The sequence below is a fragment of the Aplidium turbinatum genome, chromosome 11 (genome assembly GCF_918807975.1).
Source record: "Aplidium turbinatum chromosome 11, kaAplTurb1.1, whole genome shotgun sequence".
NCBI classification, from domain to species: domain Eukaryota; kingdom Metazoa; phylum Chordata; class Ascidiacea; order Aplousobranchia; family Polyclinidae; genus Aplidium; species Aplidium turbinatum.
The window spans coordinates 12,603,928-12,629,184 of record NC_137482.1 but is presented as its reverse complement, the minus strand read 5'-3'; the positions used below and the strand labels follow the sequence as shown (position 1 = coordinate 12,629,184).

General features: G+C 36.9%; 4 protein-coding genes across 4 annotated transcripts; 2 read left to right on the top strand and 2 right to left on the bottom strand.

The window, feature by feature from the left end:
* Window positions 1-3,113: 3,113 nt before the first annotated feature.
* LOC145780064 (high mobility group protein 20A-like) lies at window positions 3,114-4,027 on the top strand. Its single transcript, XM_082591776.1, has one exon. The coding sequence runs from the start codon at window positions 3,165-3,167 to the stop codon at window positions 4,017-4,019; it is 855 nt and encodes a 284-aa protein (XP_082447902.1). The 5' UTR covers window positions 3,114-3,164; the 3' UTR covers window positions 4,020-4,027.
* LOC145780065 (uncharacterized) lies at window positions 4,027-6,843 on the top strand. The gene is made up of 2 exons (XM_082591777.1): window positions 4,027-6,518; window positions 6,690-6,843. Exons 1-2 carry the CDS (start codon window positions 6,303-6,305, stop codon window positions 6,813-6,815), a joined length of 342 nt encoding a protein of 113 aa, XP_082447903.1. The 5' UTR covers window positions 4,027-6,302; the 3' UTR covers window positions 6,816-6,843.
* A 326-nt stretch (window positions 6,844-7,169) lies between these two features.
* LOC145780063 (VPS35 endosomal protein-sorting factor-like) lies at window positions 7,170-22,399 on the bottom strand. The gene is made up of 28 exons (XM_082591775.1): window positions 22,293-22,399; window positions 19,965-20,138; window positions 19,772-19,877; window positions 19,104-19,184; window positions 18,853-18,883; window positions 18,608-18,687; window positions 17,644-17,772; window positions 17,440-17,524; window positions 17,080-17,130; window positions 16,714-16,858; window positions 15,854-15,947; window positions 15,578-15,655; window positions 15,058-15,180; window positions 14,328-14,486; window positions 13,900-14,016; window positions 13,708-13,761; window positions 13,495-13,575; window positions 12,983-13,045; window positions 12,812-12,900; window positions 12,644-12,721; window positions 12,003-12,066; window positions 11,743-11,919; window positions 11,554-11,668; window positions 11,228-11,361; window positions 9,099-9,264; window positions 8,178-8,293; window positions 7,645-7,791; window positions 7,170-7,310 (listed from the first exon to the last, which is right to left on the bottom strand). Exons 1-28 carry the CDS (start codon window positions 22,334-22,336, stop codon window positions 7,230-7,232), a joined length of 2,862 nt encoding a protein of 953 aa, XP_082447901.1. The 5' UTR covers window positions 22,337-22,399; the 3' UTR covers window positions 7,170-7,229.
* Window positions 22,400-22,414: 15 nt separating this feature from the next.
* Window positions 22,415-24,942, bottom strand: LOC145780062 (CST complex subunit STN1-like). The gene has a single exon (XM_082591774.1). The coding sequence runs from the start codon at window positions 24,889-24,891 to the stop codon at window positions 23,752-23,754; it is 1,140 nt and encodes a 379-aa protein (XP_082447900.1). The 5' UTR covers window positions 24,892-24,942; the 3' UTR covers window positions 22,415-23,751.
* Between the last annotated feature and the right edge of the window lie 315 nt (window positions 24,943-25,257).

The following is a 25,257-nucleotide window of genomic DNA, read 5'->3' as shown; positions in this document are numbered from 1 at the left end:
AAGACATATAGATAACAAAAACAAATGTTTGCTGCACTACAATAGTATATAAATGCGGAGCTGGTATATAAGTCCCACCCCCCCCCCCTTGGTACGGTAACTCATGACAAAGACAGGATTCAACCAAACATATTATAGGGTGAAACTACTTTACCTTTGCTTTACGGTACTGTTCACACACTTCAATCCACAAGTTTTGGTCAATTCCTCTTTGTCATGAGTTGCCACTTTGCCAGGGAGGGGGGGGGGACTTGTATACCAGCTCCATAAATGCTTAACAGCTTAGTCTTGCATGATACCGAATGGTGGTACCTCCAATTGCCCAGTGTCAGGCATAGTCGCCTTTTGCCTAACATTGTCAGCGTTGTTAGTTCTAATTGGACCAGTTTTGAGATTGAGGATTACAGTTTGGGTTAAAACTATGGTCGGACTCGGACAACCTATAAAAATGTTTGCCAATTTTTGACGTCTGACAAGTGACAGGGTTGTCAGACAGCTTTTGAGAAAAAAAGCCAAACAATGTCGAAAAAAGGAAAACTGGGTAAAAAAGAGCCAAATTGTTGAATAATGTTAATAACGTTGCTAATAAAATATAATAACGTCAATAACGTTACAACATTACAACAACACAGCAGTCTACATTCAACAAGAACAATTCTAAAATCTAAATCTTCATCTTCTACAGTGTTTCCACTCGAATCTTTGGCATTGGCATAAATATTGTCAGCTAAACACTGTCTAAAAAATCGTAATAACACTTTTCAGTCTCAATTTCCGAAAGACATTTATTTAAATAGCTAGTTTGATAGTATGTGCCAACTGCTTCCAAAAAGAGCCAAATATTGAAAACAAAGGGCCAAGGGGCCAAACAATTTTTTTTTGGGCCAACTACCTCTAAAAAAGGCCAATCTGGCAAGCCTGACAAGTGACAAGACCTGAACGTTTTTTAAGATTGCCAGATTCGCGAGTTTTGCCCCAAAACTGGGCTAGTGTTGCTTCCCGGTTGCGAAAAGAATTTAGCAGTTGCAAAATGTGATATCGTTAATTCCGTTGATTTTGTACTGTTTTTTGTTTGTTTTACAAACAAGAGTTTTCTACTATTTTGAATCGACTTTAATAGAATAAATACTATTTACAATAAACAATCCGGCAACACTGACAATACCGTAGGTATTTAGAGGGGGTTGAGACGATGTTTAGTGGGGTATCATACCCCCGATGTCGTCTCCTTAAACAGAAAAATAAGTAAAAAGTAAAACGTTCAGGAAGCTTGCCACTTTTTTAATTTCTTTCAATTCAATTTTATTGTTTATTGCTTGCACAAACATGTAGGGAACCGTAAAGTGAATACATGAATTTGGCAACAAGAAAAGGGAAACGAGAAAAATAATGTAAACGTAACTTGTCAATGCTTGACATTTGTCACATTAAGAACTGTGAACCAGCTGACTCGATGACTGATATAGTCTTTCGCTGCTTCCTGTCTGTTGTGGTATCTAGATTGCTATGGTGCTGTTTTATTTGTAATGTTTATAATTGTATCATACTATTTTCGCAACAGACGAATTAAAAGTTTACTATCCTTCTCTCTTTTATTCATGCTTTGGCTTGGAGAAAAAAATTGAAAAAAATGCCATTATTTGTAGATCCTTTTCATATTTAAAAAAAAAAGATGTCTGCCAATCGGTGGAAAGAGTTACTACACTGTACTACCATAGATATCTTTCTACACTACACTGTAGTAACTCGTTCCACCGATTAGTAATTAGTAAAGCAATCTCTGTAGTACCATGTGTACTGGACCAGAATACAATACAATATAAGTTAGTGAGGCATAGGAAGGTAACAAATTTTGTATAAATTTTTACTCTGGTGGCATTTGGCAACATTTACCTCACTCAAAGAAAAGTTTGCTGAGACAAGGAAACGAGACGAGTGAGTTTTGTGGACATTTACAATTTGCAGCAACGCAGTGCATTATTGGTGATGATTTACCGGTGTAGTAGCCTACATAGCACAATAACTGTTACTACACAGTACAGGCGCGAATCTAAGAGTTTTTTTCGGGGGGGCCAGAAAATTTGAAAATCAATTAAAAAGAAAGAAAAAGCTAAACAGATATGAACAATGATACTACGACATATACGATATGCTAGAAAATAGACATTAAAACAACCATTTTCATCAATTGTGATGCCGAGGGACTAATATCAGCTGTTTAGAAGCATATCAAACCATTTGATGCGAAAACATACAATTTTTCACAAACTTTCGGGGGGGCCCGGGCCCCCCCCACAAATCCGCGCCTGACACAGTAGCATTATTAATGCTTTGCTTGATACAATTGTAGTTAAAAATAGAACAACTCAAAGTCTTCATTGATCATTATACCTGTTTGGAAAAAAATATATTCTATTTGGAAAAAAATAGACGCATTCCTTTTGAAAATTGTTAAATTTGGTCGTGACAATTGAAAATGTGATTTCAAGAAGGGCCTAATTTCTACAAAAGTGTTTTTGAGATAAATGTTTTAATTATTTCGGTTATTTATCGTTGTGGTGGAACTTCTGTAATAATTATTTGCTTAGGTAAGTTGTTGTGTTTGTATTTTGTGACAACTATCACAGTCTTATATCATTCTTTTGCAAATGCGAAAAGAATATTTTCATAAATTAGTTGCATAATAACCAGATATAACCGAACCTCCAAGGCAGTCTAACCACCCCAACTATAATCCAAAGGTTGACCACGGTCTTTTCGCAGTCTCCTTGTCATATGACACAAAACAGATTATTGGATGTTTTGTATGCTTTTTATGTTTGTGAAAAATAAATAAACTGATTGATTGACTTGCAGCAGATACAAAACTATGTGACACTTGTCATATGTATCAGAGCTTTCAAACCTTTTTGTCTGTTACCCCTTTAAACTTCTAAAAAAATTCTGTGACCCTTAACTTAGTTGGTAAAATAGCAGTTCAAAGCATATAAATTATTGAAAAACCACAACTAAGGAATAAATGTTCTAATGTTTTGTATTATTGTAGCATTAATTAGAGCAGGTTATTGTGTGGCACATTTCTAAGGTTGCTGCAACATGTGCTTTCAGGGTATTCACTTTAAGAAATTTAAATTAAATCTTCATACTTACACTGTAGCCTAGTTATGTGTGATAATGCTGACAATGCTGGTCAAAAAAAGAGAGGTTGGCCTAAGGGTAAGAAGCGTGGAAAAAAGTTGTTGAAAGATGAGAATGCTCCTAAAAAACCTGTAAATGGGTATGTGAGATTTATGAATGAACGAAGAGAATCTTTAGCAAAAGAAAACCCATCAATGTCATTTGCTGAAATAACGAAGTTACTTGGTGAAGAATGGAGCTCGATGTCTAATGATCTAAAATCAGTATACTTAGATCAAGCAGAAAAACAAAAAGAGTTTTATCTGAAAGAACTTAAGACTTACCAGCAAAGCGAAACATATAAAAATTTTGTAAAAAAGTCCTATCAAATAAATTTAACCCAACACAAAGATGTGTCTGTTGAATCTGGAACTAAAAAAGTAACTGCAACTAAGTTTGAAGATCCAATTTTTACTGAGTCCTTTCTTGATTATAATAAAGCGAAAGAAAGTGAATTACATCAGTTCAATCGTACAAACGCTGAATACGAGCAACATAACAGTTTAATGGAAGCACATATTGATAATTTAAAGAACGCTATTGTAAAGTTGGAAACTGAAACTAAAATACAAGAAGAAAAAAATATAAATTTAGATTCCAAACTACAGTATTTTAAAGAGTTGTTACATGGTGCGTTTTCACACATTCCATTGCCAACTACACAGAAATTGCCTTCGGTTGAAACAATAGATTCTTATATGTTTGAAATGTGTAATTTGTTGGAAAAACATGCGAATGAAAACACTGCCTTTGCATCTGCTGTATATGATGCAATGTCCACTGTAAGCTTTCAAACATTGGATGCTTATTGGGATGAGCGTAAAGTTGAGTCAGGAATGTAATTCAAAAGAATTTTTTAAGAAACATAAAGAGAGACACTTGCATGCTCAGTTATGAAATACCAAACCTTTTTGTTTCTTGCCTAGTCACAGCTGTATGCCCTGTGGTGAATCAAGGTACAATACTTTCAGGCATTGATCGGATGGTCTCAACCCTTGCCAAGAAAAGGAATTATGTTTGTAATTAAGCAAAATATTCATGTGAAAGTTTTGTGCTGTATATTTGAGAGAAACTTTATTGGTATTTAATGTGGACTACTACTGCACGTTAGCTAGTTTACAAACTGGCTAACTGTAGCATACCTTATTTCATGATTTAAATAAAATTCTGGTTGTGATCAAGGGCATTGCATATGAAATTGTATGTTTTGTGGTCATTATCAACTAGGCTTAAGCTGACAATTTCAGTTATTACAGAGTGTGCATGAAAATTTACAACTTAATTTTGTGGAATGGTTCCCAAGAACATACATCTTGACAGTTTAAAGTAAAATTACTTACTACAAATATACTTTTGATTGTTATACCGTACCGTACTTCAATTCATTTCTGTGGTTTACCCTGTTGTGCATTCCATAGCATGCTTTTGTGTAATGTTAACTAGCCTTAAAGGTATTAATCAAATAAACGGCAATGCATTAAATTTTTTCGATAGTTTAGTGAACTCTTTTGAAGATGCTTTAAAGGTTAAAGCAACATCAGGTGTTCCGAACTTTCTCGTGTTCTGCTACCTTGGTATTAAGGCACAAGCCAGGCAGACGACACCGGTCGATTTAGGTGTTGTATTTACTTTGTCACATGATTATTTAGGCCCTATTTCGAGGAAAGTGAGTTTTTTTTGCATCATAGTTGTTGTGCGAAGCAGGGTATATTTTATTTACTGTATAAACAAGTACTTATCTCACGCAATAGGTAGATCTAATAACAATGCTTTCCACATGAAAGTGTGTAAATGGTATCAGAACAAAAAGTAATGCGATATGTAAATTTTGAGTTTCACTGCGTAAAATGTATGCATAAAAACGTTCCAGTTGACCAGATTCGTTATGTTGCTGCATGCTACGTACCTATGAGTTGGCAATATAAAAATTTAATTTTTTGCCAAAATCTCAAAAGAGTGTTAGACCAAGCTCTCATTGTTTACAGATTACAACACTTTTAGTTTAATTCAGCAAGCTTGTATTTTAGCCTTAACCCTTAACCATCCTCATAATAGGCCCGGATATTTTGTTTTGCACTGCTAGACAGACCACTCAAGATACTTAGACCGTGCCGTAGCCATCACCGTGTACATGCAACAATCTGAGTCTACACTTTCAGCATATAGAGAGCACCTAAATTCCATAGACCCCTTGATTGCGTTGGCCTATTGACATTTTTGAAAAATATTCAACAACGTATGTAAAAAGACCGACTAACAAGTATTGTAGGCGACTGCGTATTTGTAAAACACGTCAATCAACGCAGCTCCATGAAACCGTTCACAAAGGAGGGAGCACTTTACACTTCTCACAAGGAAATTTCTCTTTAAATATTCCGATTACTTGCCTTGTAAACATCACTATGAGTGAAACACTACCCTTCCCTGTATCGTATAGAGTGCTTATTGTAACCCCAAACCGTGTCGTACTCGCGACACTTAATGGTGAGCAAGAGTACATTCTTTGCTTTAGTTTTGTGTATGATTATTTTTAGGCAACAATGTGGGGCAAAATGTCACAAGAAGTTTAAATTTTGGTAATAGCAATTGGGTGGTGATAGATAGATGCTGTGTAACAGTGGCATACGGTGACCATTTTCTTTGGGTGTTCACTTTTTTCGGAAAGTATTAAACGGTTGATTTGCGCAGTGACTCTTTATAAGTTTATATCATATCACATTGATCAGTTTATTTTCGTATGATCTAAGAGACTGCTGAAAAAAAGTGAACACTCAAAAAATGGTCACCGTACGCGACTGGTGTAATAATACTCAAAAAGTTTTTGTTTGTCACACCTTGACCATCTGTTCTGAAAGCAACCCTATAAGCAATAGTCGCCTATAATACGGTATTGCAGTGCATCTGCTTCGTAGCCTACTTGACAGCTAAAACAATACGGTACGCATTTACATGCTTGTTTTAATCGAATTTGTGAGTACTTTTTACTTTATAATTCAATGTTTTTGTCCGTTTGTGTAAAATGATTTACTTTGTACCGTAATACTTTTCATCGTTACACATGTAAATCGCAAAGAACGTTTTAAGTGTTCTTTTTCAATGTAAGTTGCAGTACACTACCGTGACTGATGAATGTATTTCTAGGAACAAAACGTTGTACAATGACTGCTAGTTCTGCTGCAAGCTTTTTAGTCAGGTCGATAGTCTCTGCCAATCGCGTTGCAGTTTTTTCTAAATCCTATTGTCCTTTCTGCGACATGGCGAAAAAAGCGTTGGATGATGCTGGAGCTCAGCAGCCTTATGTTATTGAACTCGATCACCGAGAGGATAGCCGAGAAATTCAGGTAAGAAAGCTGCTTTATGGTACAAAAGAGAATTTCGACAAATTATTGAGACTCGAACTGTGTAGTTTGATGAGACAGAGATGTTTGGATTAACTGTATTAATGGTGTCCTGGTACGTCTGAACAGATGATGATGCAGGCTTTGATAAGTGAAAGAACTTATTTTTTTCAGGCAGAGCTGGCAAAACTAACTGAAGTTAAAACTGTTCCATACGTGTTCATTGATGAGCAGTACGTTGGTGGCGGGACGACGGTCAAAGACTTACACAACAAAGGGAGACTGAAACAACTTGTGTAGCTGTACATCCAACAGATGTTCTGCTCGTGAAACTATTTATTGCACTTTCGGTAACATGGACACAACAACCTTATTTGATTTGTGAAGTAAATCACGCATGAATTGGTAGGTATGACACCAATCATAGTGATAATTGTGAAGAATTCTCCAAGCTCGCGCAATATCTTTTCAAAGAGATTACCAAACCTATGGTTACAAACGATTCAGGCTGGAAAATTGCTAAATTAGACACGGCAATCTCAATATTGGTAGGGTATTCGGGAAATAATTCATAAAATAAAATTAATAGCGCAACGCAATCATATACACTATACACTATACAGTATAGCTTATGGCTAATATGAAAAATTGAAAATAGTAGTAATAACTGAATCAACACGACATGGAAGAATGCTGAATGATAATCACGTGGCATCACGCCCTCGAGTGGAGCTGCAACGTGTTGGAAAATTTTGCGAATTGCTCATTCTTCTTCAGGTATTCCAACATTCGCACCTAAATTAAATTACGGTTTCAAGTATGAATGTTTTTTATTGTTACACCACGCACTGGTGCATCTATGCAATTGTAATGGTGGCTACTTGGCTAGTCTACAAACGTTAAGTAAAAGCAAAACAATTCTGGATGGAAAGATAAGCCAAAGTTTTTAATACGGCAATCCTTCATGCAATGTGCAGCTACACTTCGGCGCGGAGTTATTGTGCCATGCCTGCATGAACTACAATTAAGCTTGTATGTACGCAAAGTGGTAAGATCCATTTCAAAAAATGTAGTCATATTTACTCTTGTGTGTGCGAAGCATTGAATTGACAAAAAAGTTGATACACACCATAGGTTTTGTTTCGATAGTTCCATGCTCATTGGAAAGATCCCACACTGTGATGGCGAGGTGTTGCATGCTTTGGTCGCGTAAATCTCCGTGTGCGACGATTGTCTCAAATAAATGAAACGCACATGCACTTTGTTGTTTCTGTTCCTATTAAGATAGAACGTCGTTTGATTAGTGGCTGTGGTGTCATAATATAGGCTTGCTGTTGAACCCGTAGCTGGAAGAGGTCAAACAATAAAAAAGAGTTCCTCAATCCTCAATTTCGTCTAAACGTCCTTATTTGTGCGGTGTGACGCCCGTTGAGCAGACAAGTAATGTATTTAAAGAACTTGCGCAATTATTAATCAGTTTCTTGAGCAAATGGTATCGTTCTGTTAAAAAGATTCTCATTTAGAAAACATATGGCAACAAGTTAGGATTAATACATATTCGAGATACCAATCACGTCTCAAAAATTGGACAGCAAAATGTTAACATGAGGTGGCGTCATAACAAACTCAAGGTAGGTAGCCGAAACAACACAGTGTGCTCACATGTTGACGAACTGCTACCAAGTAGCCGAGTATCTCGTCCAGCACTGTGGTACTGATGGCGCTGATTTCAGCTAGGAACTTGGCGTCGCTGCTGTACATCGTTTCATTCGAATCCACTGCAAACATAAGATTGTCCAGTGAGTGCAGCATGTCACAGGGTAGTATGACGAGTTAACAGCGAGAAAACTTTTACTAAACTACGGTGCCGCAATGTTGAGTTATATTCAATAGATAAAGTTTGAACTGAAATACAAGTTGAAAGGTGCGGCGAGACCTCCATGTCACGAGTGGATAGGAGTAAGAGGTTGTCCAAATATCGTATGACTTCTTTGGGAGGAGGTAGGCAGAAAGGCCCACTGTGTTGGCGGCGTGCAAATACCACACAACTCTCATTTCTTGAGCTTCATCCTCTCTATGGCGCCAATGTGACGTTGTTCGCCAACCACGGCAATATGATCTCACTACCTACCCCACTAAAACACTACACTAAAAAAGTTTGACCTCAGTCTCATTGGCCATCTTCGGAAACGAAGGGCGAACATCATCATCACTACCTACCCCAGAGGGCGTCATATGATTTTGAATTACATTATTACCTTGACAATCCAGTGCCGGAGATGAAAAGATGCATTAGACTTTGTGGTTGAAAAAGTGTTTTACAAAATTATTCTCGTTGCAAGTTGTGTAAGAAACATTTAACCATGTGGCCATGTTGTACTTAAATACTGCTGAACTCAACCGAAGATAGTATAGTATAGAGTGTAGTTAAGACAACAACGTCAAGTGTTTCGTATGTTCTGCTAACTTGAATAGAGTTGTGTGGTGACAAGGCGATCAATGTAGACCACAACCAATTTAATTTTTTGTGACAATTTTACGCACTTTCGTCAAATAAACGAACAATATAAGAAAAAAGAAAACCTTTCTCCACACGATAAATATATTGGTCTTGGCTATAGGCGGTCAGAAGAGACAGAACTTTGATGTAAATCGTGCACTTCACATCCGCGTTGATGACGCTGCTTGACTGAGATATAACATTGAGCAAACCTCGCAGAAGCACCAGAACACCTTGCTCTGTGTTGTCCTGCAAATCCAAAGTTTTATTATTGGCGATGCCCACAAACACAAAAGTCAACAAAAGAAGCATGTAAAGTTAAGACAGTAGCCAACAAAAGTTTCAATGTCCATGTTCTTAACCCATTTACGGCCGGTGTCCTTTTAAAAGGACATCGTTTTGAATGCATCAGTATTGCATCATCTTATTTTGATTGAATCATTTTGGACTTGCTAGTAGTTGTTTAGGGTCTGTTTTGGAAGGTGTTGATAAATATTTGCAAACAACGTACTTTTTCTGAATTTTGTGAAAGTTTGAAAATTGTTGAAAAATGAGAAGAGCCGGATGAAGTAAAGTGAGGAGGAACATGCATGTTTTATTGCCTATTGGTAATAGATATGAATTATGTCTCTTCATAGTTTGACACTCTATAATATTGTGCTTCCTACTACACTCTAATTTGTGTAAGGTTTTGCTTCTTTTATTTGTTTATTTTGCTTTATATTTATTGTTGCCTTTTAAAAGGACACCGGCCACATGGCCACATTTTTTTGCTTGTTTGTAACACTGTCAAAGAATATATGAACATCGTGTAAAAGCAGCACATTGCGCCTATGGAAGACTTAACCATCGTGTTTTCAACAACCATGCTATATCTATCCGCACAAAATTATGGTCCTCCGGGCAGTCGTTCTATCCACTCTTCTCTATGCTTGTGAAACCTGGACATTCCTACCGCCGTGACATCAAACGTCTTGAAAATTTTCAGCAGAGGAAAGAAACTGGGTCAAATGCTAGGCACTCGTTGGGACGATTGTCTCACCAAAGATGCACTCCTTGATCGCGCTAGGTTGCCCAGTTCAGAAGCCACCATATTGCAACACTGTCTTCGCTGGACAGGACATGTCATGAGAGGGACAACGAGGAGGGACAACTAGAGACAGGAAACCTTCCCCAGAAGACCAAAAATGAGATACAAAGATCTGCTGAAAGTCTCCCTCAACCATGCAAACATTGATCTGGATTCATGGGAAAACCTTGCTAGTGACAGATTACTCTGGAGAAAAAGATCTAAGGAAGGCACGGAAATTTAAAAAAAAAAGATACAAAAAGCCCAAGAAAAACGAACACTAGAAAAGCTAAAACTACCACGTCCCTCCCTCCATACAATCCATACCCCCCCATACAATGTGACTTTTGCCTACGTCTTTTCCATCACAGATTGGCCTCCAAAGCCATATATGACATCACCATACAAAGCCAAATTCGATTTGATGACGAAACCAATGCTCGGTCACGAGCTGGAGCTGACGACTGTCAGTGGGGTATCGCTATGGTTTGTGCCGCCCGCGGCGGACCATGATTTTGCACCCCTGAACGCGTGAAGTAGGAACCAGCAAATAGAATTCGAGCCAAATCCTTTTCAAAAAATATTTTTACTATGCTTTTTCGTTTAGGTTTAAAAATATTCTGCCGCTACCAGCTTCCTACCGGGGGGGGGACTGCCTAATGGGGGGCACCCTCCCACTAGCTACGCCGATGGTTATTGTGAATATAATATGTTCATACAATAACTTTGAAACGTCCTTCAAGAAAGATCTGACAAATTTCTACCGAAACAAACACCTTCTTATGTTAAGGCATCGCGAGATTTACATTTGACTATGTGGCCGGTGTCCTTTTAAAAGGCAAACAAAAAAATGCATCAAAAAAGCAAAAATCGTCAAATTTTTTAAACTAATTCAAAAGTTATGGCAATACAACTTTGTGGCTGAAATATTTCCTAAAAAGAGCAATGGGAACTTGTGGCGGCTTTTAATGGGTTAAACATAGTTTCGTACCTGAACCATCTATGCGTATTTGTAATATGGCAGTTTTAAGCTGCCAAAGAAAGGGGATACCGGTAACTTTTTAAAACTGTTAGCTTTGATGCACAAAGATACGGGGCGGCTATTCGATTTTGAAACTTTAAGATCATCAACCAACCACTCACCGGGACTGTTAGCAAGCTTGAAAGAAAATTCACAACAAAGTTAGTAAAAAACTGTTGCGGGGATGTCTTCTTGGTATCCGGAATCGATGCTAGCTCGTAAACCATGCTAACCGCCGACTTGTACATAGCATCGGCTGAACAGAATACATTTTAAGCAGCATGGACGACAAAACACACATGATCATAAGCAAACGGGTTTTTCATAGTTTCAAAGATATAAACCTGTTTAGCAAACTCCTGTTACACATTAAACAACCAAACTGTTTAGTTCTTGCCAATTTAAAAAAAAAGCTTGAATGGAACGTGCAAGTGACAAATTATATTACCTTGTGTCACACACTGGCTTATGAGGGCGACTTGACCAGACTCCAAATAGAGCGACATTCTTGCCTGGATGTCCTCAAGCGATGGTATGGTAATAAAAGCGTACGCTGTGCAAGCCTAAACGTCAAAAATACATCGCATTAACGACGTCATAAAAAAACAAAACGCAAAGTGTGCTCGACGACACATACCCGCACAAACGCTGCCGTCTTTCTTGTGTGATTTCCTTTCACGATGGAGGTGACCATGGCCGAGAGCTTGTTCACCGCATGCACCAAAGAAACCAATACAGCGTCAAGACCACGAAAAGAAGCTCTGCATTCCACGTAGAAACTCAACTGCTGCTCGAAATCTTTTCCAAAAGAAACCTGAGGTAATGAAACAACACACGTTGCACACGTGTCGTGTATATTCCCAACATCAACGCCATACGTTCTTACTATGTGCGTACCTTCAAAATCACACCGCGAATGAGAGAACTCACAGATTTTCTGTCATCGTCTAAGCTCAAAGCACTGAAATCGAAAAAAAAAACTAAATGGATTACAATAACTGTCATAACAAAACACGATAATCACACGTTACGACGGTAATGCAAACCGTAAGACGGTAATGCAAACCGTAAGACGGTAATGCAAACCGTAAGACGGTAATGCAAACCGTAAGACGGTAATGCAAACCGTAAGACGGTAATGCAAACCGTACGACGGTAATGCATAAGAGTGAAAACATGCAAATAATTCCATGTTTAATTTGTTTTAAAAGAAAATTTGATATCAACATCACTATTTACCGAAAACAATACATGCACACATCGGGATTGACATCAAAGATTAAAAAAGTGATTGATTAATTAATTACGATACATGCTGGCATTGTGCTGTATCACAGCTTCAAGTTCAATTAATAAACTGTTGTAATTTTCTAATTTTATTTCGAGTGTGGCTATCAGTATGTGTTTGTGCCAGTAGATATCCAGAAAGCTCCAAGCAAGACAACAGAGACAGTAGACTGCATTGAAAACAAAGCAAAAAGATTATGCATGATAGCTCAGTGAACAAAATGTTGAAGTTAAATGTAGACGATTCTTACTTGATGGTGTCGTGCATGGTCTTGCAAATGTACATCAATCCATTTATGGTCACCGCATCCGATGTGTCCTTGATGTCCCTAGGCACATACATAGAGACTTGTGAAGTAAAATATCGAAACATCGATTCTAACAAATGCAGCTTCATCACAACGCACGCCGCCCTTTACCTTTTAATGAAGGATTCCGCGATCAACTTGCAAACTTCAATTTTTCTGTCTTCCTTTTGAAACAAATCGACGAAAGGCAGAAACTTTTCCTGAAATTTGCAACGCGATGTAAATAACCAATTACAGTAGCGAAGACATACAAATCCTATCGTTGCCAGTGCACACGCTTACCATTGAAAAGACGTCTGTGAAGTTGGTCATGTGATCCAGCACCTTTACAACGACCGTGTGAAGCTACAAGAAAACAAAATCATAAGTGAGCGTTGAAACCATTCGATCAATGATCATTTTAAGGAAAAGAATTTAAGCATCATAAGTGGCAATTGTCCTTCGACAAAGCGAATATAGTAAAATCATCTCAAGCACGGATAAATTTATAAGACTTTCTCAGAAAGTTTTGGCATTTCTGATCTTCTTCTTCAGGCATTTCTGATGAAAAGCAAATACGGTTACGTCAAATAAAGTGACTTTGAAATCAAAAACAAAGCAGGGGTGATCAACAATAAAGCGGAGGTTCGATAGTTGCTTGGAACAATAGAATTCGTTACTTTGTATTTATCAAATTAAAATGTTGCTTCTTGACACTGAACGTTGAGCAATTAATTCAAAAATCAAAATGCAATTCTTGGTCAAAAATTAATTAATGTTTTTATTCATTTTCATTAAAACCAGAACCTTCTCACCTCTCCGTAGTGTTTCTCGTACGCTCTGTCAGGTATCATGTGCTTGATGACGTCATTAAGAACGGTATTAACTTCTTTTTTCTAAAATAATAAATTACGTTCACTTTACGTTAATATATGGAGAATGCGAATTGAGAGGTAAAGAGTTGTTCGATAGGCTGTGTGCATTTCACATTCACGTGCAAATCAGGTTGATGAAAGCCACCAACTTACCGTAAAGTTCATCGCCACGTATTCAACCCAAACTTCAACACATGAGATGTAATGCTGAAACAAAGTGAATAAATTTTACACGCGGAAAGACAAACGTAGATATAATGTTAATTATAATGTTACTGTGGTGGATACAATATAGGGTAAGTTGGGAACATAATAAACTTTCATTTAACTACTTCATTAACATACCTGAGGGTTGCGTATTTTAACCAACACTTTCCAAACCACGTTCAGCAGAGTGAGTCTATCACCCTCGGGTGGTTTAACTTTGACAACTTTCGTTCCAAGCGATCGGTAAACAACGTACTGAAAAATAAATGACGCTGATGTTGTGATAATTCTTTAATCGAGGCTACGTTTGTGGCTGATGGTAAAAATTTTAAATAACGTAGGTCGTAGATGGAAAGAAAAAGAAGCCAACTTTTATGTTGACTTTAAAGCATGCGATTACGTGACTTAATAGATAGTCACGTGCTCTTGGTAAGCGTCAAACCCAACTCCTTTCGAACGTCGGTCAAATGCTCTCTCCACTCAGCCGATAATGAAGAGCGTTTTTTGTGACGAAGTCATTCCAACGTTGATTTGGTTAATTTGTGAGAGCTTTGAAGACAAGTCACCTTTGGAAACAGGTCATCTTTGGATTCGCTGATGATCAAAGATAATGCAAGAACGTGGGATGCAATGAAATCGGCTCGGAACGAAGAAATGCAGCAATTGAAGAGCAGAAGACTGCTCACGCCTTTCTCGCATTTATCCATAACCTCAGCCAAGGTTGCCTTTGAAGAAATAAAACAAAAATGATTACGGTACCTTGAATTCTACGGCTACCTTTGGGCACCAAGGCTTACAGAAATAACAATATAAAATAACATATAACTGTAGACAGTGGCAATCAAATAAAATACGGCAACTGACTTAAATTGCGGAATGGCCCGTTTCGGTGAGTCCGATCTCTTAAAGGGGGATTTTTTTAATTTTTTTTTTAAATTATTGGGTACCGTAGCCTAATTATCATTGCCGTTTTAGGGTTTGGGTTAGGGTTAGAGGTTAGGAACTCACCGAATCGGACTCACCGAATCGCACTCACCGAATAGTAGCAGACCCCCTGAATTGGTATAAGGAAAGTTCTATTTTATTGACTTTTAGCTCAGTTTGTAGTTTCCAAAATTTTAATTCAAATCTGAAAACTTTTTGGACAAAATTTGTTTTCTAAGTCGCACCAGGACTATTGTAAGTATGCGCACACTCGAACAGCCTATGGTGGATTTAGACAACCAAGCCAATTTCCACAACACGTAGTAACATTAGATAGTAACCACAGAGAAACGATGAATACAAAAGACTTACTTCGTGAGCGTTATGAGCTAAGCAAGACAGAATCCACTCCAGGGCTGGAGTGTAGGAGCTCAAGTAAGTTGCCATGTCAATCTTTTGAGCAGCCATGACATTTTGAACGGGAGCAGTGTGGATCTGCAAACAAACGTTGAAATGACCTTGCTTCCAATGTAAGAAGCGTGGTATCTTGTTACAACTGGTCACTTCCCAGACAGCAAATCAATCGCCTGCAGACGTTGAATCAATGTAAAAAACGGTTGGTTTGCAGTCTGGGTTGTGCATTATTTTCGAGCTCTTGCTTTGGACGAAAGGCGAAATGTGTGACGCAAAATCGATGTTACCAAGTAAATTTATATCCCAGCTGGCAAAACCAGTCCTTGTAACATTGATTCAACGTCTACGCACGGACCTTTCTACCTGGTATGTTTAAAAACACTATTCTTGTAAATGTTGTAATATCGCCTTGCATTCAATCGACAAAAACTTGTACAAAGCCGGTTTGCACATGGCTTGTTTTCAACCAGTGTGTTACCTGCTTGTAGGTTGCAATGAAATCGTACAGGTTTGATCGAAGATGACCTTTGAACTCGGGCAAGTAGAGTTGACCGACCTAAACATAATTTCGCACGAAGTCACACAACCACATCAAAGCTACGAAGACAATGTCGAACCAACATTTCTAGGTGGCTTGCACCAATATGACGTCACAGTGTCATACATCATCATCAGAATCCATCGTCGGTTTGTTCCCCACTAGTGGGGGTGGCCGATTGGGGATTCATACGAAAGAGTAAATAAGAAACCTCACCCGGCACAAGTAAGTACGAACGTACACAGCGACAAGAGGGTCTCCAATGCCACGAGCAACGTTAGTGAGCCGAACCAAGACGCTTTTGCTCTCGCTGAACAAAAATATTCTGTTAGGTGAATGCTTCACTATCGAGGTATGGCGACAAAGATACAGTCATAGTGGATATAAAATCTACAATCTCATATTATTTTGGCGTTCATGCATGTTAGAAAAACTAAACGTTAGGAATTTCCGTTGTGTTCACTACGCAGTAGGAGTGTGTAAAGCCGCAGAGTAAAAAGCAGAAACCAAGTCCTTTATAGTTACCTTGCGTTGTTACGTTATGATCAATATCGAGCTAGCAAACTTGAACCTTCTGCATTGATTCAACAATTGAAAATTGCGAGTAGAATGTTGCTCATGGCAGCACAAAGCAATTGGTTTTCGTCTGACGCTCTTCAGGAGCTATCGTCAGAATAAATAAGCCTAAAAGTGGTGAAGAATTTATAGTAGAAGAAAAACGAAATGTTTGGCTAATCAGAATAATACAAAACTAACGAAGAAGTTTTAAAGCATGAACGAATTCTTTTTGGCGGCATAAGATTGGATTGAGAGTCTTTACAAAAATTGCTTACAGTGCTGCGCGGTGGAACGAGGAACGGTCTTCAGCAAGAATTGAAAGCATTTCTAGTCTAAAGTTCAATGCACATTCTTCGTTATCCAACAGGTGTTGTCCTATAGCCACTAGAGATATGCAACAATCTACCCGCAATTTTCAAGCTCTGTACCACCAATCAACGATTCGAAATTTGTGAGAAAATCAATCAAAAGGTACATTTCTGCTCGCTGGATGCAGTGAAAACTCAAACAAAATCTACCCGGTTTTCAAGAACTCGTTGCAGTGCAACGTGGCAGCTTCGATGCAGATACGTGGAAGCAGTTCACGAATGGATGCAATCTTTAGCATCCAGTTGACGCAAACCTCTCTCGCATTTTCTGGAACCTTCTGTGCATCAACGTTGCCTGAGTCGAACAAAAATTTATGATGCGTGAAGTAAAAATAATGTATTTTTGTGGTAAAAATATTTCTCAGCAATCTCTACATCAACTGCTATCTCTTATGTATACCATACAAGATAATCTAAGGAAAACTACAAAAACCCATTTCGAAAAAGATTCTTTAAAAGGAAAAAATCTCGATCAGAGTACTTCGTAATAAATCACACAAATGAGATGCTACTGACCTTCACTCATGCCGTTGCACATCGATAAAATTCTCTTGAACACCAAAGAACCTGACGCAAAAATGTGAGCAATGTTAACATTTAGCATGAGAAACTGTTGTAAAAATTTAGTACAGCAGACAGTGGGTAGATATAGCAAGACGTCTTGTGATTAGAATAAAAGTGGGAAAGAAAAATCTTTGACTACTTTATGTAGGATATGGACATCGGACAAACTACACACAGTTCACACGCATATTAAAATCACAACGCTGAAAAAGTGCTGCTTCAAACTAAGTCTGTGAAAGTGTCAATGTGGTAACCTGAACGCTCCATTATGTCGGCAAACAATAGTCGCTACACTGTTAATAATATTCTTACCGAATGTGTTGAGAAGTTTAGCAATTAAAACGAACTTGCTCGGGTAAAAGGACAAAACTGACACGCTTCCCAACAGTTTTGAACACTGCAAACAAATTTGAAGAATTTATGAAACTGTTTCCTGCTGAATGAAAGCATGCACACTTGCACAGGAAATAAGAAATGGTCGCCTTTTAGATCATGATTAAACAAATAGAACTTTACCTGAATGGCAATTTTCAATGCCTTCACTTTTTGATTGGCATCCCACGCTTGAGTTAAAGTCTTATCCAACTTTTCAATGCGATAAATGAATTCCTTCTGCGTCAGGTTTTGCATTTCCATAAATCCACCCTAAATTTTTTTTCGCATTATTTCTGTCAGTTAAAATCATGTACTGTACATGTACATTGTACAATGTCCAGTGTCCACATACACATGATGATTGATGATTGCATAACATTGATGAGTAACATATAAAAAGCAAAACAACTGCACCACAACACTAATTTGTTATTTTTAACAGTGTGTTTAGGGCGAATCAGAAGCCTTTAGTGATAACAGGTTTGATGTACTCTGTTTCAGAGCATATCTTTTGACAAATAAAGTTCAAATGGAAAAGTGTTTTTCTCTACACGTAAAACATTTATTGCAAGCGGTTTTGCTTATCCTTTAAACAACAGGTAGCAATCAAATAACGATTATTATCATCAGGTTTAACAAAACAACTGCACAGATATGGTTAGAGATGAGTGGTCTGGTTGGAGGGTCTAAGCAGTTGTAAATACTCAGTAGTCTATTGCTTCGAGACCAGAAGTTAACCTTGCAAAAATCCAATACGTAGTAAGTGGGTCTTCATGGGGTCATTTTAAGTTGAAAAACGAAATTGCTTTAAAGTTTTGATTTAATTTTATTATGGAGCTTCCGTTAACATGTATTCTAATACAACACTACAATATATTGTATGCTTTTACAATTTACATCGTATCTGTTCTATTTCATTTCAAAGTAAGCATTTACATTGACTTAAACTTAACTATGCATTGATTGGATGCCTTACCTAGACTAAATCTATAGCAAGTTTTTTTTTCCAAAAAGCATAAACATTTTACATTGGTATGCAGTACTCTTAATTGACTGCAGCTTAAAACATGTGCAGTAACAAAAAATATAAAAAACTAAAATAAACCTCTTCAAAATCATCAAGTTCTTCTAAGCGATCTTTCAGCTTTTCTGATACAGATATTCCAGGTTGGTATCGCTTGGGCACTACGCAAATAAAGAAAACATTTTATCATGCTAAATAAATACAAATGCGTAACCTCACTGTGTATAACCAGATACGGTATAACTTTCACAATTCACATTAACTTGGTAGCGATTGTATAAAATGTTACACCCTCTTCTTTAACAACCCTCAAAAAATCCACCAACCTTCTCTGGCTTCACTCTCAGCAAACGTGGCCTGCAAGAGGTAAAAACAGAAAATGAAAATATTTTAGCAAAATAATAGCGCGCCGATTTGAAACAGCAACTTTAATTGTTCGAATGACTACAACATTGCTTGTTGCAAAAACAAAGTAAAGAAACTATTTGAAACCTTTCGTGTGTAATCATTACGATTTTAATGGCTGGTGTACCAGGCGTACAGTTTGGCACTTAACCGCATCCAAAATCTAACTTACTTTCACAAAGTCTCTTTCTGACCACGGTAGAAAATCATCATCGCCAGTGAACTTTTTGGATGGGGAATCACTTTTTTCTTTCTGTGTGAAATGGTAGTATTTTTGTTGAATATGCAAAGTCATAACTTTTTTCATTGCATGACCAGTACTCTGAGGGGCAAATCGAGCATTATGTATAATTGTATAATTCCAGATTAAAACTATTGAAGCGTTCATTGATATAGTTTTTACAGGTGGCATTTCATCAGAGAAAAAATTTACATCACTCGAAAAACAAACAGTGTACAAAATACGGGTGATTCATTTAATAAGAACTACAAAAGCTGCCTTTACGCCGGCAAAAGCCTTATGATTACATGATGTATACAAGTTACAGAACCTGCCAGACATTACAAAATAAAACATTATATATTTAAAAAAAGAAAATATAAAATTAAACAAAGCAACTGCAACCGGGACTGCAGTTCAGTGGCTAGGGCAATATATGAATGGGTTCAAATATCTCCACATCAGTTTGTCTTCTTTACAAACCCCTCCATAAGAGTTCGTTACTTCGTCTTATACATTCAACCAGTCAGGTCGACACACTCCCTTTAATTATTTATCTTGGAGCTTAATTTTTTTCAACAATTTTTTTTCATTTCATATAAAAAAAGTAATATCCTCACTGTAACTTCACTTGGTTGCACACTTGATAGAGGGTCCGATATTGCAAGTGCAGACAATGGGTCGATAAATTCAGAAGAAGACACAACTTCAGAGTTTGAATTTGACCTAAAAAAATGTAAGAAGTAAAGTGAATGAATGAAAGATCATCAACTGAGCCAGTAAACATGCTTCACGTTAACAACAATTTTTTACTTGCTGCTGATGGTTTCACTATTCTTTGCTTTTCCAACGCCATGCACAACTTTTAAAGAAACGGCTTCTGTAACAGTGATTGGTTTCAGGGGGTGGTATTCGGAATGACCGACTTTATGGGGTTTTAACTTTCTGTGCTCCTTGTCATTTTTATATTTGAAGTAACGAGGTTTCCTGAAAAAGATAACGTATATAAATTTTATAAAGTTGCTTAGAAAAGGAAAAGGTTGCAGATGTAACAGTAAAATTTCAATAGTTATCTTCAAATCATCAGGCCGAATAAAGATTAATGAAGTTACTTCTATGTTTTAGAAATAACACAAGGGTGGAAACAACATTTAACAGTTGTGGGTCAATGTCAACGAAATGACAAAGGTAAATGTCCTGCCTAGGGTTGTAAAAGTACATTTTGTGTAAAATACACATGTGTAAAATACAAGAAACATACATCGACGGAAAAATACATGTATTTTTCGTATTAAATTAAAACTTATTAAAAGCTCGCGTCATGCTCCGGCAACAGCGTAATGGCAGGGAGCATCCGCTCGCTACGCGAAGTTCTTGGTCCTTGTAGGTCAGTGGTTCCCAAACTCATTGTCGCGACCTAAACGAGAACCTAGAATGAAGACAAAATTGCTAGCTGATGACTTCTGGTCCAATTTAGCATTGACAAACAAAATCGTGCAGGCAGTGTCTAAGTGGATACGATATCTGGAAAGCGACGTACCTGCCCTATCTTTGATTCCAGTGACAAGAGCCAATCTGCGTTCGACGTTTGAAGAAGTTCAATCTGAGCGAGCAGATCTGTTAGACGTTGCCTTGTCTCTCATTGACAAGCGGTTTGAGTTCATCCTGGGAAAGACCAACGTTCACATCGCTGCGCATATCCTAGATCCGTATTTTCGAGGAATCTGGCTCACAATGGAAGAAACAGTGAATGGAACGCAGTGCATCTTCAATCAGTGCGAGAAGCTGCTCTCTGAAGAAGAGGCGAAAGCTGCCGTCTCAGCCTTTCCCCAATTCAAAACGCAGACAGGAAATTTCGCGGCTCAGTGCCTTTGGCGGAATATGCCAGGTGACCCGAATCAAGTGACGATCGCAATTCGACAGCGACTGCAGGTTTCTCCTACTTGCTGGTAGGACTGCTATTTCGCCAACACGCCGCTGCACAAGATTGCCAAAAGAATACTGAGCATTCCGGCGACGTCGGCTGCAGTGGAGCGATCATTTTCGCGCCAAGGTAAGCTTCATTACATTCAACAAAACAAAACGTACGTATGACTTATGAGAAATAAAGGTGAAATGGACCAAAATATTGACTGCTTTTATTGGCATAGTCACTGTACTCATGAGTTTCGAAAAATACGAAAAATACAGAAAAAATACGAAAAATACATGTATTTTACATTAAAACAATGAAAACTATTAATACTACAAAAAGTGCTCAATGCCAAGCAAAAAGGCAAAGCAGAGCGAATTAAATCAAATATAGTTATTACTATCTGAAGCCTTTACAAATTGTTTCACCTAACGGATCATCAGAAGGTCTTATTCAAATAGATTGAATATAATTTGAATTCAAAATAATTTGAATAAGACCTTCTGATGATCCGTTAGGTGAAACAATTTGTAAAGGCTTCAGATAGTAATAACTGTATTTTACATTTGTATTTTACGCACAACCAAAAATACAGTATTTTACAACCCTAGTCCTGCCTGACAAATTTCTGCACATGTATATGCTTTATAATTTAATTTAAGCGACAATTGCACAAATTTTAACCTACTTGCAAATAAAGAAAAAAACTTCTATTATTCCAAAAGGCATAGCTACCGATATATGAATAATCGTACATTTGATTCATTCACGAAAAGTATTTTCAAACTTTGTAAAAAATGACCATCAGAAACTAATGGTTTACCAAGGACATTGAAGTTTCAGTCAACACTCGCAGTTACTAAAATATATCATTTACCATGAACGATTGAACGACTAGACTAATCTTTACCTATAAAAATTTTACAAACTGGTTTGGATCAATGTTTACTTTAAGCAAATGAACACAAAATCTGTAAACCGATTGCATCGGTCATTGATGTTAAAGCTGTAACTCTTGCAAAAGCAGCAACTGAGAACATTTGGGTGTTATCTTGCATAATTACCAAGACAAATTATGACTTAAAGATATTTAATGGCTTGAAAGCATGAGAATGTTGCAAGTGAATTACATACATTCTCAACGGTGTTTCACTAATGCAACAAAGCATTTTTAACGTACAGAAGTTTGCTCCTGTGTAAACCAAACACTGCAAACCAATCGAACTCACCAAACATACTGCATGCTCTCCTTTTCCTGCTGCGATGCCATCATATACCTTTTGAATTTAAATCTACTGTTTAACTAACTTGATTTGCATGTAAATAGTCCATGTCTGTAATACATGTCACTTATAAACGATATAGGATTTCTACTAATGTGTATTTTTATAGTTCTACAGTATATCCATTGTAGATACCGGTTGCTCTCAGCGCTTTGCAAAGCAAATAGTTTCAACAACACAAATGACACTGTAATACCAATACCAGTAACTCAGTATATATATTATATAGCAACTCTTTGCTAACTGTAAGTAGTGGCACAATTACAAATTGCATAACAAATTGGTCAATTAAATATAATGTAAACAATTTATTCAACAAACTGAAAAGCAACATTTTAGATTCAGTCCAAAAAATCACATATTTCTGCCTAAGAAAGTACAATGTGTGAAGCAGAGGTTTAAAATCGTTGATGTTACGTATGGTACTACAAAGTCAGTGGCATGCAAACCTGATAATACTTCCGGGATTCACTGAAGTAATTTATTCAGTACAGCTTGATATACTGAAACATTATCTCATTACAAATGAAGCTCTGCAAAACTTATAGTTTGAAATTTCATGACCAAACAAGAAACTAAAACAGCAGAATTTATGAATCGTCAGCAAAAATATTGTCTTCAAGATATAAAAAAAGATGACTTCTGTGAATTTGACTCTTTATCTTTAATCATCACCTGGATTGGTAACTTTCAAAATAAAAATCTTAAAAAAACTCTCAAACCATGAGATAAATTACCTAAAAATGACAAGACATATTGCAACACAATATGAACATCAACAAGATTCGTCTGCTTATGGTTAATCCACAACATACTGATACTGGAAGAAAACAGTAGACTAAGCAATTTCAAAACCATTTGTCACCTTAACTTTACATTGTTGACAAAACTCCCAATAGCCACAAAGCAACATAGAAAACTAGTATGGGTTTATCAAGGTTAAAAGTTGTCATCTAAAAGCGATAATGATAGAGCCCTACTGGTAGTACAACAAAACAGGCAGGTCAACTTTGAGGAAAAAAGGGCAGAGATCACAAAATTCATTAGATGACAATTTAATGAGACCCTAACAAGAACACAAAAACGAAAAAGAATTTTTATTTGTTTGTTTATGTTAAACATATATTTCTTTTTTCATATAAACAAAAGTAGGTTGAATTTATTGACGTAACAGTATGTCTGTGGTATAACAATGTACCGGTAAACATGACATCAAAAATATTAACATAAGCTATTCAAAAAAATTAATATTATTAAGGCTCCGATCCAAATGTAAGACCCCATATTCCAGTTAACATGTTAAAGAATTGATATGAAACAGCAGAATATATTTGAGCCTTGGAAATCAATCACCTTGCAAGTTATGCAGCATTCAATCAAAGTGACAAAATAAAAAGGGTATGCTTTAAGTGAATTCTTGCATTACTTCTTTCATTAAAACAGAAACAATCGCCAATCCGTGTTTGCTGCTACGAATAAAATTAAATTCTATTTCATTAAATACACGAAGCACTGAGCACGCATCTGGTAATAGACCAGTACTAATTATATGTGCAACAGCTTCTTTGACTGCTTTTCTTGCCGGTATACACTGTAGTGTTATAAAATAACGTGAATCCATTTGATCCATATTAGTGACCGCTTCATGTTTTAGACATTTCTTTTTTATTACATGGCCTTTTACAACATGCCTATGTAACAGTGAAGCAATAGCAGTGGATGATACAAATCTCCATTCATTTCTGGCAAGCAAATGACACTGCCCAGAATCAGACTTACTTGACAAATATGCACACTCTGACACTGCTTGTTTGACTTCAGACATTTCTAATAGTTCATATCCGAAAAATTCATTTGTAGATTTAGCTTTCAAAACAAATTCATTAATAATATGTTCAAGTGAACTGCATAGTTGTCGGTAGGCTTCAGAAACAAGAAAAGACTTTGATGCCTTTTGCAATTTTTCGTCCAGACAAAAAGTTTTGTCATAAACTTGTTTGTATAAATCAATCTGATCTTGCAGTAGTTCCAACCAGATATCATCTGCATTGCTGCGACTTACAACTTTGCATTTGCAATTGTTAACATAAATAGATTTGCTCCATATACCCATTTTCAAACAACCATTAACAATTACAAAATCTCCCAACATAATGGGATTCTGGCTACTTTTACATAATCGTTTGCTAAGTGATTTAGAAAGTCGTGAATAAATTTGCTCATCAGCTGTCGGCAATCTTTCATTATCACAAACTGATGATGAACAATAGCACTGAATCGTTCCAGAACCATCATCAACATTGCAGACAATGCAGTCATCTTTTTTCTTCATCGATGTAACAATACCACACACCTCTACACAGTTTATGGGATGAGATTTGTACATAAATAGACTGTTGCTTCCCAAAACTTTCTTTAAAAGAAGTATGTCTGCAATAAACAATCGTGCTGGGGAACCATATAAAGGGTGCAGGGTGGCACATTGAATAGGAAACTTTTCTTCAGTTTCAGCCATGTGATTATCATTCAATGTTTCTTTTTGCATTTCAAATTCGTGATACCAATGTTGATTTTTTGAAACTGTTGGTAATAAACTAAAAACTATAACAGAAAAACCAAGAACCTAAAACATTACATGGGTTACTAGTTTCCTAAAATACTTACAGTACAATAAGCTACATTGCATCCATAAATACATTAAATGTTGGAATAAAACTGACATTTGTTGCAGGTTAACCAAGCCACTTGAATGCTTTTTAAAGTGATGATAAACAAAATGTAGAAAAGCAAGCTACATGGTACTATGTACCACTACCAGCCAAAAATTATGTGTACCAAAATGCAACCAATCAAGAATTTAAATGGCTAGATGGTTTATAATAGTGGATCACAACGTTCTTGTCTTGGGGAC